Raw genomic sequence first — 13,482 nt, forward strand, 5'->3', positions numbered from 1 at the left:
TTCTTGTCAATGGTCCCTGTTACCTTGCCTTTGCTTTAACCACCACTTTTCCATGTGTGCTGCTCAGTGCTCGCTCACCACCGGGGAGCCTCATCTTTAGACCGACTCCTCTTAGTGGCCGAGCATTGGACCGAAAAATTGTAATGAGACTCGACGTCAATCATCAGCTCATGGCACACACAGACACACCCCCCCTTCCCTTCTCCTTCGCCGACGCCGCGCACCGTACACGGTACACGGTGCACCCAGCTCGCCCATTCTCTTCTGTTCCTTGTTGACGGTGCTGGGACGGTGGTTGCTTGACCTCAGCTGCATCGGCCGGAGGAACTCGGCGCAATGTACCACCAACGTCACTCGTGAGGCTCGCGACCGGCGAGAGAGCTATGACCATCCGGTCCATCAGCGGCGGTCCCACCGTTCCAGTCCTCCCAGAGGTTTCTCCCACGACTCCCAAAAGTCTCCACGACGTTCAATCTTCCTGTCACCCTGGTCCGACATGTCACCATGGTCACGGTATTCTCTCTCTCTCTCGCGACTCTCTCCGCGAGAACCTGGGCCAGAACCACCTCTTTCTTCACCCGGTCTTCACCCGCCATTATCCCACAGTCCAGCCCACACACGTACGTTGCTGCCCGCACTTTTCTTGGTTCGCCCACGGGCCCCCGACTTGTCCGTTTGACGCATGTTGTTGTGGACTGTGGGAGTGTGGGTTAGCCAGCACCAGCATTGTGGGTATCTCTCTTTTTTGGCTCTCCTTTCGTTTTTGATTTTTCGTTGTTTAGCAAAGCACCAAGATGTCCACCCTAGCTGCCCTGCTTGGTCAGAGACGTGATCATGAGGCATGAAAAGCACCTTTCCATCAGTCAAAGTGTGGAAACGCATGCGGAGGCATACGGGGATATACGGGGAGTGAATGGGTTCGAATGGGTGAGAACGGGGTGAGCATCTGGTCATTCCTTCCTTGCTTGCTTCCTTCCCCTTCTTCGTGCCTTCCGGGCCATGTTACTAGTGAGTAATGTAAGGTCAGGAAGGTACCTCACCTTCCGTGCTTCCTTCCATACCTTGGCCAAGTACCCAAATAAGGTAGGCACGTACGGTACCTACCTGGGTAAGTAGTAAGTGAGGAAGGTACGAACCGGAAAGTAGGTACGTCCCAACCCGGAGCCGTGGTCGCGAGACCCAATCCCCGGGCAGTCCCCAGTCACCGCGGAAGGAAGGACCTGCTCGTCTCCTGACCTCTTTCCTCTAATACAAAAAGAATCCTTTCCTTCCCCCATCGTCTACTCTTGGCCTCCTTTCCTCCTTCCCATCCCACACTTCTCCAGACTAATCAGAGTTTTATCTCAACTACCTTGTCCTCTCCACATCTCAACCGCCAAAGGCAGGTATAATACCTTCCTTCCTTCCTCCCTCCTCTCTCTTCAAACAAAACACTCAACAACAATCACACCAACCTCAACTATCACCAACAACCTCACTACCCTCGGAACCAACATAGTTATTCCTCCCGCCTCTACATCCTCCCCTGGATCGAGAACAACAAACCCACCCCCACATATCCATCGCCATATCGACGTGCATCGTCAGCATCGCCCATCATGCAGTTCCCCAAGCTCGGCGGCAAGGGCGTAGAGCACAAGGACCGAACGGAAGCTCCCACCCCGGATTCCGGCTCCGATATCATTGCTGAGCAAAAGGTTACTTTTGCTGCTGCTTTCCTCGGTCTTGTTGCCAGTATCGGTGGTTTCATGTTCGGTTATGTCAGGTATGTCTTACTCCCTCCGGCGCACCTCTCCGCTGCGCCCTCCCATCTGAGACATAACTGTCTCGCCGGCCATTCCGTTTTACTGACCCTTTGTTCTCTTCCACAGTGGTCAGATTTCCGGTTTCTTCCTGATGGAAGACTTCATGCAGCGCTTTGGTGAGCCCCAAGATGGCACCTACGTCTTCAGCGCCGCTCGCCAGGGTACCATTGTCGGTCTCTTGTGTATCGGCTGTCTCGTCGGTGCTCTCACTGCCGGCAAGCTCGCCGACACTCTCGGCCGTCGCATGACCATCTCGCTCTTCGCCTTCTTCTCCTGCATTGGTATCGTCATCGAGATCTCTTCCACCACCAAGTGGTACCAGTTCGCCATCGGCCGCCTCGTCAACGGCGTCGGCATCGGTGCCCTCTCCGTCGTCGTCCCCATGTACCAGTCCGAGTCTTGCCCCGCCATCATCCGCGGTGTCATTGTCTCCACCTACCAGCTCTTCATCACCCTCGGCATCTGGCTCGCCGAGATTGTCAACTTCGCGACCCACAACAAGGCCGGCTCTGCCTCGTGGCGTATTCCCAACGGTCTCGGCTTTGCCTGGGCCCTCATTCTCGGTGCTGGTATTCTCCTCCTTCCCGAGTCCCCTCGTTACGCCTTCCGCCAGGGTCGCGAGGACGAGGCTCGCCTCAACATTGCCAAGCTTGCCGGAGTTGAGGCCAACCACGCCTCTGTCAACCTCCAGATCGATGAGATCCGCGCCAAGGTCGCCGAGGAGCATGCTGGCGCCGACACCAGCATCTGGGAGATCTTCACCGGCCCCCGCATGTTCTACCGCACCATGCTCGGAATTGTGCTTCAGGCCGGCCAGCAGCTCACGGGCGCCAACTTCTTCTTCTACTTCGGTACCACTGTCTTCTCCGCTACCGGTCTCAGCGACAGCTACGTCACTCAGCTCATTCTCGGATCCGTCAACGTCGCTTGCACCTTTGGCGGTCTGGTCGTCGTCAAGAAGTCTGGTCGCCGTATTGCTCTCATCGTCGGTGCTCTGTGGATGATGATGTGCTTCTTCGTCTACGCCTTTGTCGGTCACTTCGCCCTCGACACCGTCACCCCCTCCAACACTCCCCAGGCCGGCGCCGTACTTGTTGCCTTCTCTTGCCTGTTCATTGCCGGTTTCGCCACGACTTGGGGTCCTCTCGTTTGGGCCGTCGTCGCTGAGCTGTACCCTGCTCGCTACCGTGCTCCCGCCATGGCTCTTGCCACCGCCTCCAACTGGCTCTGGAACTTGTATGTACCCTCAACTTACAACTACATTCAACATCTAACTAACTTCTTCTCAGCCTCATGTCCTTCTTCACCCGCTACATCACCGATGCCATTGACTACCTCTACGGTCTCGTCTTCGCTGGCTGCTGTGCCGCTCTGGCTGTCATTGTCTTCCTCTTCGTCATCGAGTCCAAGGATCGCACCCTTGAGGAGATTGACACCATGTACGTCCAGCATGTCAACCCCATCACCTCTGCAAAGTGGCGCGGCGAGGCGCACAAGCACCACCACGAGTCCGCGAGCGAGGAGGAGAAGGTTAATGCCACTGCCTAAGCGCATGCATTACCTTGGTGTTTGAAATGTCCCGTGCATTGGAAACACCGCAGACACACACATTGCTTTCTGTACCCCTTGGCTTCCTGGGCCTGAGAAAACAGTCCTGTATCATACAAACTTCATTGCGACGGCGTTAGGTGGCAATTTGCATTAAGAGGTTTCGCTCATGAGGAATGAGAATTATTTAATCGATCAACATTCAAAAGACCATGGTGCACATGAGTGATACGTGACTTGTCCACAGTCGTGAATTACTTTACAAGGCGATCTTTTTCTCTGGCTGAACGGTATCGAGTGCGCGTTTGTTGGAGACTTTTCCCCCTCGCCCTTTCCCTGTTCCAGCTGGCATATCAAGCAGCTATCCCACAACGACATTATCTCTCCTTGACTTGCCCTGGTCCAGGCCTCGAGGACAAGGGCTGGAAGCCAAAGCGTGTCTACCTCCTTTCTATCAGCTAGTAGCCTAGCTCTACTCATTCATCCTATATAATAGGATCGAGGCTGTGTGATGTTTGGTTGGACAGGAAAATGTTTGTGAATAATTGAGCAGATAGGCTCTGGAAGTTTGAGCGCAGTGAAGCTCAGCTCCACGACGCTTGGAGAGCACAGTCTCGTTTTATGTATCAGGTATATAACAGAGCTTTCTAATACAAATACCAATCCTACGGTTGATACCAATCCTCAATCTCTTGCTTCCCCTGAGGTTCGCCCTCACTTACGCAACCTCGCAGCAATGGCGTTATACGCAGGCTTGGGGTTCCAGTTCTCGTCAAACAGCAGGGGCTTGGCGGTGGCCATCCACGACTGCTTGTCGCTGACGCCCCAGACGGTGACGCCCTTGCACTTGGGCACGTTGAGGCAGGCGGCCACGACGGTGGCGTAGTCATTGGGCGGCGCGCCGGGGATGTCGAGCTCGGTGATTGCGATTTCGGAGGCGCGGGAGCGGGCGAGGACTTCGAGGGCGGCTTGGATGTTGCCTGACATGTTTGCTGCCAGGTGGGCTTGGGAGCCTGGATTGGTGTGTGGTGTTAGTCATCCCACTTGTTTTCGTCTTGAGTGTTTGTGTCCCCCTTTCCCGTCTCTGGGCTCGTCTCCATCTACGAGTTTCTCATATTGACAGATTTCTCCATGGGGCAGAGGGGGATGAGATAAGGGAAGGAAGGAAGAAAAGAAAAAAACCGAGAAGCAAACGCACCAATGCCATCAATGGGGATACCCTGCCCGATCCACTGGTTCACCTTGCTCACCAAGGCCGTGACCTTGCCCCAGCCGGCGTTGTCGAGGTTGTATTCGTTAATGTACAGCTTCGCCGCGGGATCCGCGAGGCGCGCGGCGCGGAAGGCGATGCCGATGTAGGCTTCGCCCAGGACGTTGGAGAAGGCTGTGCTGCGCATCGTGCCGTTGTCGTTGAAGACTTCGTTAACGACGTCCTTTGTGTACCCTTTGTCAGCATACGGTCATATTTGTAAGAGGAAATCAAAACGGAAGAAGAAACCGTCTTGAGATACTCTGTAAGTGAAGCAAAAAAAGAGACATACCCAAGACCTGATCTTGCCCTTGTACTTTCCCACAATCGTCTTGACGTGCGTCTCAATCACCTTGGTCATGGTCGCCTTGTCCTTGATGGCCGACACCCACGCCGGCAAAGCCTGATGCCAGAGCAAGGTATGCCCCCTCACGCTCTTGCCATTCTTCTGCGCAAAGTTGACGAGGAAATCCGAGTTTGTGAAATCAAAGTTGCCCCGCGTGGGCTCTGTGGCGTCCCACTTCATGGAGTACTCGGGCGTCACCTGGCCGAAATTCTGCTGGATGACGGCGGCGGTCTTACCCTGCTGCATGATGCCGTTGTCGCCCGAGACGCCAATGTAGAGTTTCCCCTTTGCTTTGAAGAGCTTGTCGATGCTGGTTGGGGATTGGCGGGTGAGGAGGTGGGCGGCGGCGTGGTGGGCGTGCGGCCCCGTGCCGCGGGCGGCGTGGTGAGAGGGCGATGCCGTGTTGTCGGTGGTGGGGAGGCCGAGGACGGCGAGGGGGGCTAGGAGGAGGGGGAGGGAGAGCTTCATGGTGTTTTTTTTTTTCTTTTCTTCTTCTTTTGGTGATGGTGGATATTGAATTGTTGCCTTATCCAAACTGGCGCGGGTGTTGTGTTTCTACAACGAGTGTCTATGGGCAAGTTTGGTCTAGAATGAGTGTCTGAAAAAGGAATGACTGGGAATGAAAATAAAACACTCTTGAAGAGGGAATCAATTCAAGCAAAGCGCGTATGTGGGTGTGATGCTCGCCCTTTGGGGGAAACTTGTCAACTTATTAGTTTCCGTTCGGCGCGGAGGCTCGCAGTCCGGGCCTCCCGTTTCTCTCTTTCCAGCCCGACCCCTTGGCAAACATTGGCATCTCTAAATCGCCTGTGCGGTGGGAAATTTCCCATCAAAGAAGTTTGTTTTTTGGAGACCCTTTTGATTTTGGGGGTCGCGCGCGCAAGTCAGGTTCAAACGGGGGGAAACCGCCGGCGGGCATTCAACGTAAGCTCCGGCGTAAGGAAAACAAAGAGAAGAGATGGATGTCTACTGCGTAATTTTGAGCCGCCACTCGATTTGTCTCGGTTGTGCGCGCATTCCAGTGAAAAGAGAGCGCGCAAAACCTCCCCTTGGAGAAAGTATGAAAACGGCCTTGAAAACTTGCTAGGCCCCCGGCTGTCGACGATTAAGTGCTTTTACTATAATAGCCTTTTCCGTGTCGAAAATAGCCTTTGATTGCAATGGCAGATCCCCAGTTCTTTCGGGTGGTCCAATCATACTAAGCACAGGGAGCTTCCCTGTGTCGCTTCCTCTCTTTCGGCTTCTCCAAATCATCCCGTCGGATAATAGCGACATAGGGGAGCATCAATTGAAGTACGAAGAGTACGGAGACCGCACGTTGGGTTCAAATTTAGCACAGGAGGGTGATGGGCTCCGTTCCCGTTCCGGCGACCCGGGTCTGCACGACACCCGAACCAACATTCCATCAGCCTCCTTGCCGCTTGTTTGGGGGCCACAAACGTAACAACAAAAACGAAAACAATGTGATTGAATGGAATTTAATAATCTCGGGGACAGGACTATATATACTCTAGCCGCGCAGCCAAAGTGTTCTAGCCGCGTCAACTCTGCGTGGCCCGCCACGTCTTCTGTCCGCGCAATGGCGGTGGTAGCTTGAAAGTTCTGAAGACGATGAGCGGCGTCGGGGCCACATGTTTGATCGATTCGCAGTCTCTTTCTCCTCTCTCTTCCAGTAACCGACTACGAGATGTGCCATTGGCAATATGAGATAACGAATGACAGTTTTGAGGTAATCAACGACCCGGTATGACCTCCTCTGGTGCGTACCCGCCTTAAGGCGTTGCATCAGCCAGGGGCCCTCCTCAGGGGTTCTGTCAGGGTACTCTCCACCTGCCGGCCCGGACACAGCGATCGGAAGGATCCATCCCCACCTGGACGCCGGGCCCGGATGACATAATTCCCAGCCGAGACCACTCAAAAGGCTGTTCTGGAATGACTTGACCTCATCAACATCGTGGGTTGAAGTTGGCTCGTTACCTATGTCTTCTTCAGCCAACCCTACTGCTTCACCCCAAGACTCGTTACTTTTGTTTCCCTTATTCTCTTAGTAGAATCGGTGACTAGGCCCACGCTTCTGAGATAAACCCCCCGCTGACCGAATCAGTCTTACTGTCAGGGCACTCAGTAATATGTTGATCCTCGTTCAATACGAAGGGCTACTTTACTCGAATTCCGTACCACGATGGATGCGCGGGAACAAAGGGATTCGCCATCATTGACCTTTTAGAGAACACATATATCCATCCTGTATGCCCTTCCCGTCTCGATCAACAAGGTTATCGACATGGACAGACGACCTATCGTCTGTGACTGTGGCCCTGCGTCACAATCGCAGGAGGCTATCTTCGCGAATTAGAGGCGTGGTCGATGGCAGAGGAAAGCCGAGGAAGTCGAGTAACACATTGTTCATTGATGATTCCCCCCCTGCGTCAAGTCTAATATCTCGTAATGAGAAATGTACTTGTCAAACCATTATACACAATCCCCAATTCCCAGGCCATCATCTCTCTTCAAAGTTGTACAAATATTGATAACACAGCTCGGTCTGTGAACATTCCCTTTCAGACCTCGCTCTTTCCTAGTCCTCACCCTCTCCCCGTAACAGAAGCTCAGTTCTCATCATCCTTGCGGTTTCTCTTGAATAAATTGCTCAAGAATTTCCGCTTCGATCCCGATGTGGCCTTGTCTCTGGTAGACGAGGATGCGGAAGAAGCAGCACTGTCCTCGCTAAGGAAAGTTCTCATACCCACGGCATCGTCGCTGTCAGTCGAACGACTCGAAATCGTATCTCTTCTGCCGTTCTTGAGCTCGGCCATCGATGCCATCTTACCCAAAAATCGGGAAGGCGCATCGGCGGGTCTCTGCACATGAGCCGCGGTTACCGGCTGATTGACGCGCTGTTGGCGCTGGTCGACCAAAGGTGCTGCGGGCTGTTGTCAGTACGGTTGCGACGTCGAGCTCGCAGGTGAACTTACTAGGACGGGGAGACATCGCCGCCATGGACGCTGCGGGACGGACGGTGCGGTCTCTCTTGATGGAAAAGTCGGCTCGAGTGACGTAGGGGTCGAAAGTCGTATCGAAAGCAGACGGCGAAGTGGTGTCAATCGGCTTCAAGGCCGGGATGGGCGGCGGCGGACGGGCGGGAATGTAAGACCTGGCAGGACCGGGACCAAAGTCCACGTCGATGGAGGCAGAATCAGGAGCCCCAGTCTTCATCTTGGGCATTGACGTCTTGGCTTTAGGCGTCTTGGGCTTCGGGATAGAGGGAAGCGGCTTGTTGGGCGCCGGGAGAGGCGGTGCGTCGAAGGGAATTGACTTCATCGACTGGACTTGGCGAGGGCGACGAGTAGGCGTATCGACGTCAGCTTCCTTCTTTGGTGGCAGCGGGCGGTGAGCCATGGCGGCGGAGCGAGGCGACAAGACTTCTTCCATCTCGCGGTTCAACTCGTTTCCGATATCCGTGATGAGCCTCGAAGTTGAACGCGCGACAGTTCCAGTGCTGGCAGCGGAAGCTGCGCGGTCGGCAGTTGATGCCGTAGGCGCCGGACTGGGGCTCTTCATCGTGCTGAGCCTCAGCGGCTTCGGGTATGCCTGAGATGCCGAAATTTGAGGAAGGCTCGGGACTGCCCTGCGTCTTCTGACGTGAAGAGATGGAAGTTCTGAGTTGCGGGAAGACTCGATGGCCTCAGTGACGGGGTCTTTTTGTGCCGGCTCTGGTCGCTTAGGAAGGCGCTTCTGGCGGTAGTAGGCAGCAGTATCGGCTGAGGTGACTGGGGAAGGAATGCCAGGAGAAGACGATGGATTTCTCGTGACAGAGCTCCGGGAGGGCGGGAGAGGGTCCTTGGCCCGCATGCTGGAGATTCTTGAAGAAGCCTCCGGAGCCGGTATCTCAGTGCCCACCTTGCGCGCATACTTGCTACTGGCCCTGACATAATCGGTTTCCAGGCTGGCCGGAGTGCCTTGGATGGGAAGTCGAAAAGAGGCGGATGTCGAAACAGATGTGGCTGTACTCACATGAGAAGCAACAGAGTAGCGATCTTGTCGGTCCGCAGTAGATCCAGTTACTTGCGACGAGAAGTTGCTGATGGTACTGGACGGAGCCTCAGAGTATCTGTGATCAGCAGTGTCATAAGTTTCCTCATGAGCGGCATAAGACTGGGCAGTCTCTGAACTTGGAATGTATGAAATAGCTTCGAGGACAGGTGAGCGTCGTGAAGCTCTTTCCTGAGAGTGGGCGGCATGGGAAGGAAGGTTCTCTGGTTGGCGCGGGGTCAAACCCTCTCCATTCTCAAGCTCACTGGTCGTAGGCACCAGCAACATCAAGTCTGTCGAAGAAGGGCGACATTCAGTCAAAGGATGGTGAACTGCTGTGACAGTACTATCCTGTGAGTAAACGGAAGAAGTATCTGCAATGTCAGCTGCATCATCTGAGATGCTTTGGTGAAATGTCTCATCTTCAACCATGGGTGTCAGAGCGTCGTCCAAAGTCTGTTGAGGCTCCTGTCTCCGCATGACCTCTGGCGCAAAGACCTCAGTCTGTGCAGATGCCGGCGAGTTGCTCAGAGGAGACACAGTTCCATCAAAAAACATTTCTTGCAAATGCTCAAAGCTGAGAGGGGATACGTTGTTTTCGTCCCTGTAACCTGTGGTTGTTAGTGTGAACTGATGGCGAAATTTTTCGTACGAAGTTGCAGGACCATAGCAAGGCGACGCATGCACTTCTTTCACCCCAGTTTGTGGACGATGTGTAGGCAAGCTTTGTGCAACACTTGTTGTTGACGATGACATTGGTGCAGTGCTTCTCCGATAAGACTCATGAGAGGAATCGCGCAAAGCGACTTCATTCGATGCAGCTTGTGTATTACTGCTGACCCGATGATGACCCTCAAGGGGCAGCTGTTCAGCCTTGTAAGGACGAAGAAGGGTAGTTGTGAGTACATCTGTCGGTTGTGCTTCACTAGAAGCTCGCTGGGAAGCAAGAGACAATGGTGGTGTTGTGATAGAAGCCCTGTCCAGAGGAGATGCCTCAGTCATTCCTGGACGAGAGAAGCCTGTTGTCCCGCTGGTGGTATTGAGAGAAACACCAACGAAGCACTTATCTTCTTCTTTTACCATGGGAGTAGAAGAGTTGTCGATCAGCAACCTTGTTGACTGCACTAGACTCACATATCCGGCCGCTGCGGGACGATCGAGATAGGATTCATCACTAGATGAACAGTACTTATGGCCTGAGCCGATGAAGGAGTAGGACTTGCTGTGGAAGTGTGCAGGCATGAGCGGGGTATAAGGGCCGAGGTCCAACGGAAGAGGAACGAAGGAACTTCTTTTGCCGATATCTTTGTTCTTGGATGACCGACCCATGGTGGAAACCTTCCAGTCTTTGCCATCGTCAGGCAAGAAGTTTCTTTGGAGGCCTGCGGGAAGTTGCGGAAGCAGAAGGAACTCCTTGAAATCTTCTGTCCAAGCCCAGACTGCGTCAGGCTTGCGGATTGTGCAGTCGACGCCTTCCCTCTCTGCCTTAGCTTTGGCGATGTAGTACTGTCGAGTGTACTCCATGGGAGCTAGGCGAGGCGGGGCATGTCGAAACTCGGGAGGAGCCTCATTCTGTCCAAAGTAGACGGTAGGGTGTTGAGGCTGAAGTAGATACAGAGGGACGCTCGTCGAAAGGGACCGGGAGATCAAGTTTGACGGGCTTCGCAAAGATGATGCATAGAGCGAATCTCGTTCGCCTTCCGAAACGTTTCTGCCGCGTCGAGCCACCGCCCGACTGAAGTCAGATCCAACACGCCTCATTTCCTCTGGAGCGATGGGATTGGAGATCTGAGATCTTTCAGTTCCTGCGCTTCGTTTGCTGCGTAACTTGGTAGCACTAGGAACAGGACGAGTGGGCGTCTTTGGTCGCAGAGAATTGCTAGACCGGGTCGGACGAAGAAAGCTCCGAAGCGCCGAGTCGTCAGGGGTTCCGGGGGGTAGACCGAACTGGTCAAGTAGTTCTTTCAACGTTGGGAGCTCGGGGACTTCCTTCTCTGCATCAGATGTGGCAATGAAGTTGGCGAAAGACTTGACTTTGTGAAGAATGTTCGAGGGCGTTCTTGGTCGCTCCACTTGGGCGGATGGCTTGGCAGGTTGTCTTTTCTCCTCTGAAAGCGCCAATGCCATGTCCATTACCATATCCTCTTCGTCTTCAGGGTCACTTTCCCAAGTATAGATAGGAGTCCCGTTTTCGACCTTGGCTGGCAATATGAGGCCGAACATGGCAAGCTGGTGCTTCTCCCATCCCTTTTCCAGCTTGATGTAATGGGCCAATGGGTGTTCATCGAAGTCAGTCTTGGAAAGCTCCTCGGAATAGTCCAAGACAGGAGGCTCGTCCAAGTCGCAAGCCCATTCGCGACCGTTTGTCTTCGCGCCTGTGATCTCGCGGCCTGGGCATCCCGCTAGAAGAGGAGTGGGAAGAGGCGGAGGTGGAGCTGGGGCCGGGGTAGTGGCCGGGAAGCTGCGATCGATTTTGAAAGGAGGGGCTTCTAAAGCTAGCTGATGGGCGGTATTGAGTGTAGTGTTGGTTCGGTTACGTCGAAAAAGCCTCGCGAGAGGAGTGGATCGATCAACTTCATTGGGTATCGGAGTTGGTGGACGGGTCTGTGACTGAGTTGGAGGAGGAATCTGACGAGGGGTGTTGGAAGTTTGCGAAAGTGAGTGATCAGAATCTGATCGAAAACGCGAAAGCTGCGAACTCTTGCTCTTTTTTGGTTTGGGGGCCATTGTTGCGCTCAAGGCTGTAGCACAGCTGGCAGACTTAGTAGCTCCGCGTAAGGTGATAAATGAGAAGGTCGGTAGCAGAAAAGCAGGTTGGGTAGTTGGTACAAGGAACCCAAGAGAGAGGATAGAGTAATCCAAGCAGGGTTTTCAATGTCCAAGCCCCAAAAGTTTGGCCGACTTGGGAGGATCTACACCAACATCAGTCAGTGTCCGGGGGGATCAACAAAAAAATGAAGCTTTAGTAACATACTCTCTCAGCCTCAACAACCAATTAAAGCTACCTTCGCAATGCCTTCCAATATTGCCAATCGCGGAGTAATGACAAAGATCATAGAAGAACAATTCCTGGTGCGAGGGTTGGAGGTGCAAGAGAAGAGATTGTGATATGGGAGGACAGGCAGAGAATGCGAAGCGTAAGATATGCGGTAGTTGGAGCGGGCAGAATGAAAATACCTTTGTGGGAGGAAAAAATAAACAGTGAAGCGCGTGATGGGCAGGCGCGTCAGGCAAAGGAAGTAAGTTAGAGGGAAGGAACGATGGTGAAGTCAACGCACAGACCGAGCCAGCTTCAGTGATGGTGATTCTCAGAGAGGATGCCTCGCGTTGTTGACAAGTTTTGCCTATAGAAAGACACGGACGTGGACGTGGGTTCTGTCTGTAGAAAGACAAGACCGCACAAATGATCACAGCCAACAAGGCAGCACACACACATGTACGTTCGGAGAATGTGAGGAAATCAACACCTCAAGTCTGGCATTTCCAACTGTCTTGACTAAAGCCAGTCCTGTTCAGTTCAGTCTATACTTTCAAGTCTTTGCAATCAATGCTGGGTAGTACTACTTGGTAGGGAGGTAGAGAGACCACGGATATCTCACGTCAACAAGTTCCGCAATAAACCTTATTGAAGAGGATAGAAGAAATATCAAACGGTGCTGCCATTGTTTCATGTGAATTTAAGAACTAAAGCACCAGCGGTAATATGCTTTGCAGGTACATAGTAATACTATTTCCGGTAAAAAGATTAACAAGTCTCTATCCGTACATAAGTCGAGAGAGATAGGCTAGGTAGTTCGGGAAGAAGATAAAGATATAATCAAGCATCTGAAACCCATCACAACGGTGGAGAAAACATCATGGAAATGAAGAGGTCAGGCTTGGCTTTGTAGAACACGTACTGATTCCTTTTCTCAGCAGACAACAGTTTGATGAAACGTCGCCATCGGTTTGTCGTTGAGATGTTTGGATCCACAGCTACCTGAATTCGGAACTTGATTTGTGAAGCCAGTAGACGTGATGTCGCTTACCTAAGGTACATGATGAATGGCATGTGGGGCGTCAGCCACATCTCAGCTCAAATGTCTCACGTGATCATACCCACCTCGTGGTGTCTGAGTGCGCCACACTTGGGTTCGTCCCTCAGCTGGGCAGGGGCCAATGCCAAGGAAAGAAGGTCAAAAATCATGCCAAGAAAGGCCAAAGATGTAGCAGGAGCTCTCGGAGTCCTCCTCCTTTAGTACCACCGACGTTGTGTTTCTTGTTTTCCCCTGTGGCTTGACCGACACTGACTCTTTGTCGTCTTTTTTTTTCTCTTCGTTCCTTAATTTCCCTGTTGTCTGTTCCATAAACAATCAAAAATCTCGCGCACTCTCCGCCGTGCCTTGCTTAATTCCCTACACCACATTTGCTGCCCGCCAGAACCGGCCGGCCTTTCCCCCCTCCACTCCGAGACGCTTTTTACACTTGGCGAGGACTGTTCAGCGACCCGTCGACATTGGAAT

At 53.2% G+C, this 13,482-nt stretch overlaps 3 protein-coding genes across 3 annotated transcripts; 1 reads left to right on the forward strand and 2 right to left on the reverse strand.

Moving 5' to 3' along the window:
- Positions 1–1,598: 1,598 nt before the first annotated feature.
- BDP55DRAFT_696324 (general substrate transporter) lies at positions 1,599–3,353 on the forward strand (the record flags this gene model as incomplete). The annotated part of the gene is made up of 3 exons (XM_060577567.1): positions 1,599–1,765; positions 1,872–3,041; positions 3,095–3,353. The coding sequence occupies 3 exons, from the start codon at positions 1,599–1,601 to the stop codon at positions 3,351–3,353; spliced, it is 1,596 nt and encodes a 531-aa protein (XP_060426211.1).
- Positions 3,354–3,950: 597 nt separating this feature from the next.
- Positions 3,951–5,723, reverse strand: BDP55DRAFT_273908 (family 10 glycosyl hydrolase). Its single transcript, XM_060566438.1, has 3 exons — positions 4,895–5,723; positions 4,552–4,786; positions 3,951–4,366 (listed from the first exon to the last, which is right to left on the reverse strand). The coding sequence occupies exons 1-3, from the start codon at positions 5,414–5,416 to the stop codon at positions 4,068–4,070; spliced, it is 1,056 nt and encodes a 351-aa protein (XP_060426212.1). The 5' UTR covers positions 5,417–5,723; the 3' UTR covers positions 3,951–4,067.
- A 1,834-nt stretch (positions 5,724–7,557) lies between these two features.
- BDP55DRAFT_731664 (uncharacterized protein) lies at positions 7,558–11,707 on the reverse strand (the record flags this gene model as incomplete). The annotated part of the gene is made up of 3 exons (XM_060579837.1): positions 7,558–7,871; positions 7,924–9,584; positions 10,170–11,707. The coding sequence occupies 3 exons, from the start codon at positions 11,705–11,707 to the stop codon at positions 7,558–7,560; spliced, it is 3,513 nt and encodes a 1,170-aa protein (XP_060426213.1).
- Between the last annotated feature and the right edge of the window lie 1,775 nt (positions 11,708–13,482).

Source organism: Colletotrichum godetiae, assembly GCF_030913485.1.
Source record: "Colletotrichum godetiae strain CBS 193.32 chromosome Unknown BDP55scaffold_40, whole genome shotgun sequence".
Taxonomy (NCBI): domain Eukaryota; kingdom Fungi; phylum Ascomycota; class Sordariomycetes; order Glomerellales; family Glomerellaceae; genus Colletotrichum; species Colletotrichum godetiae.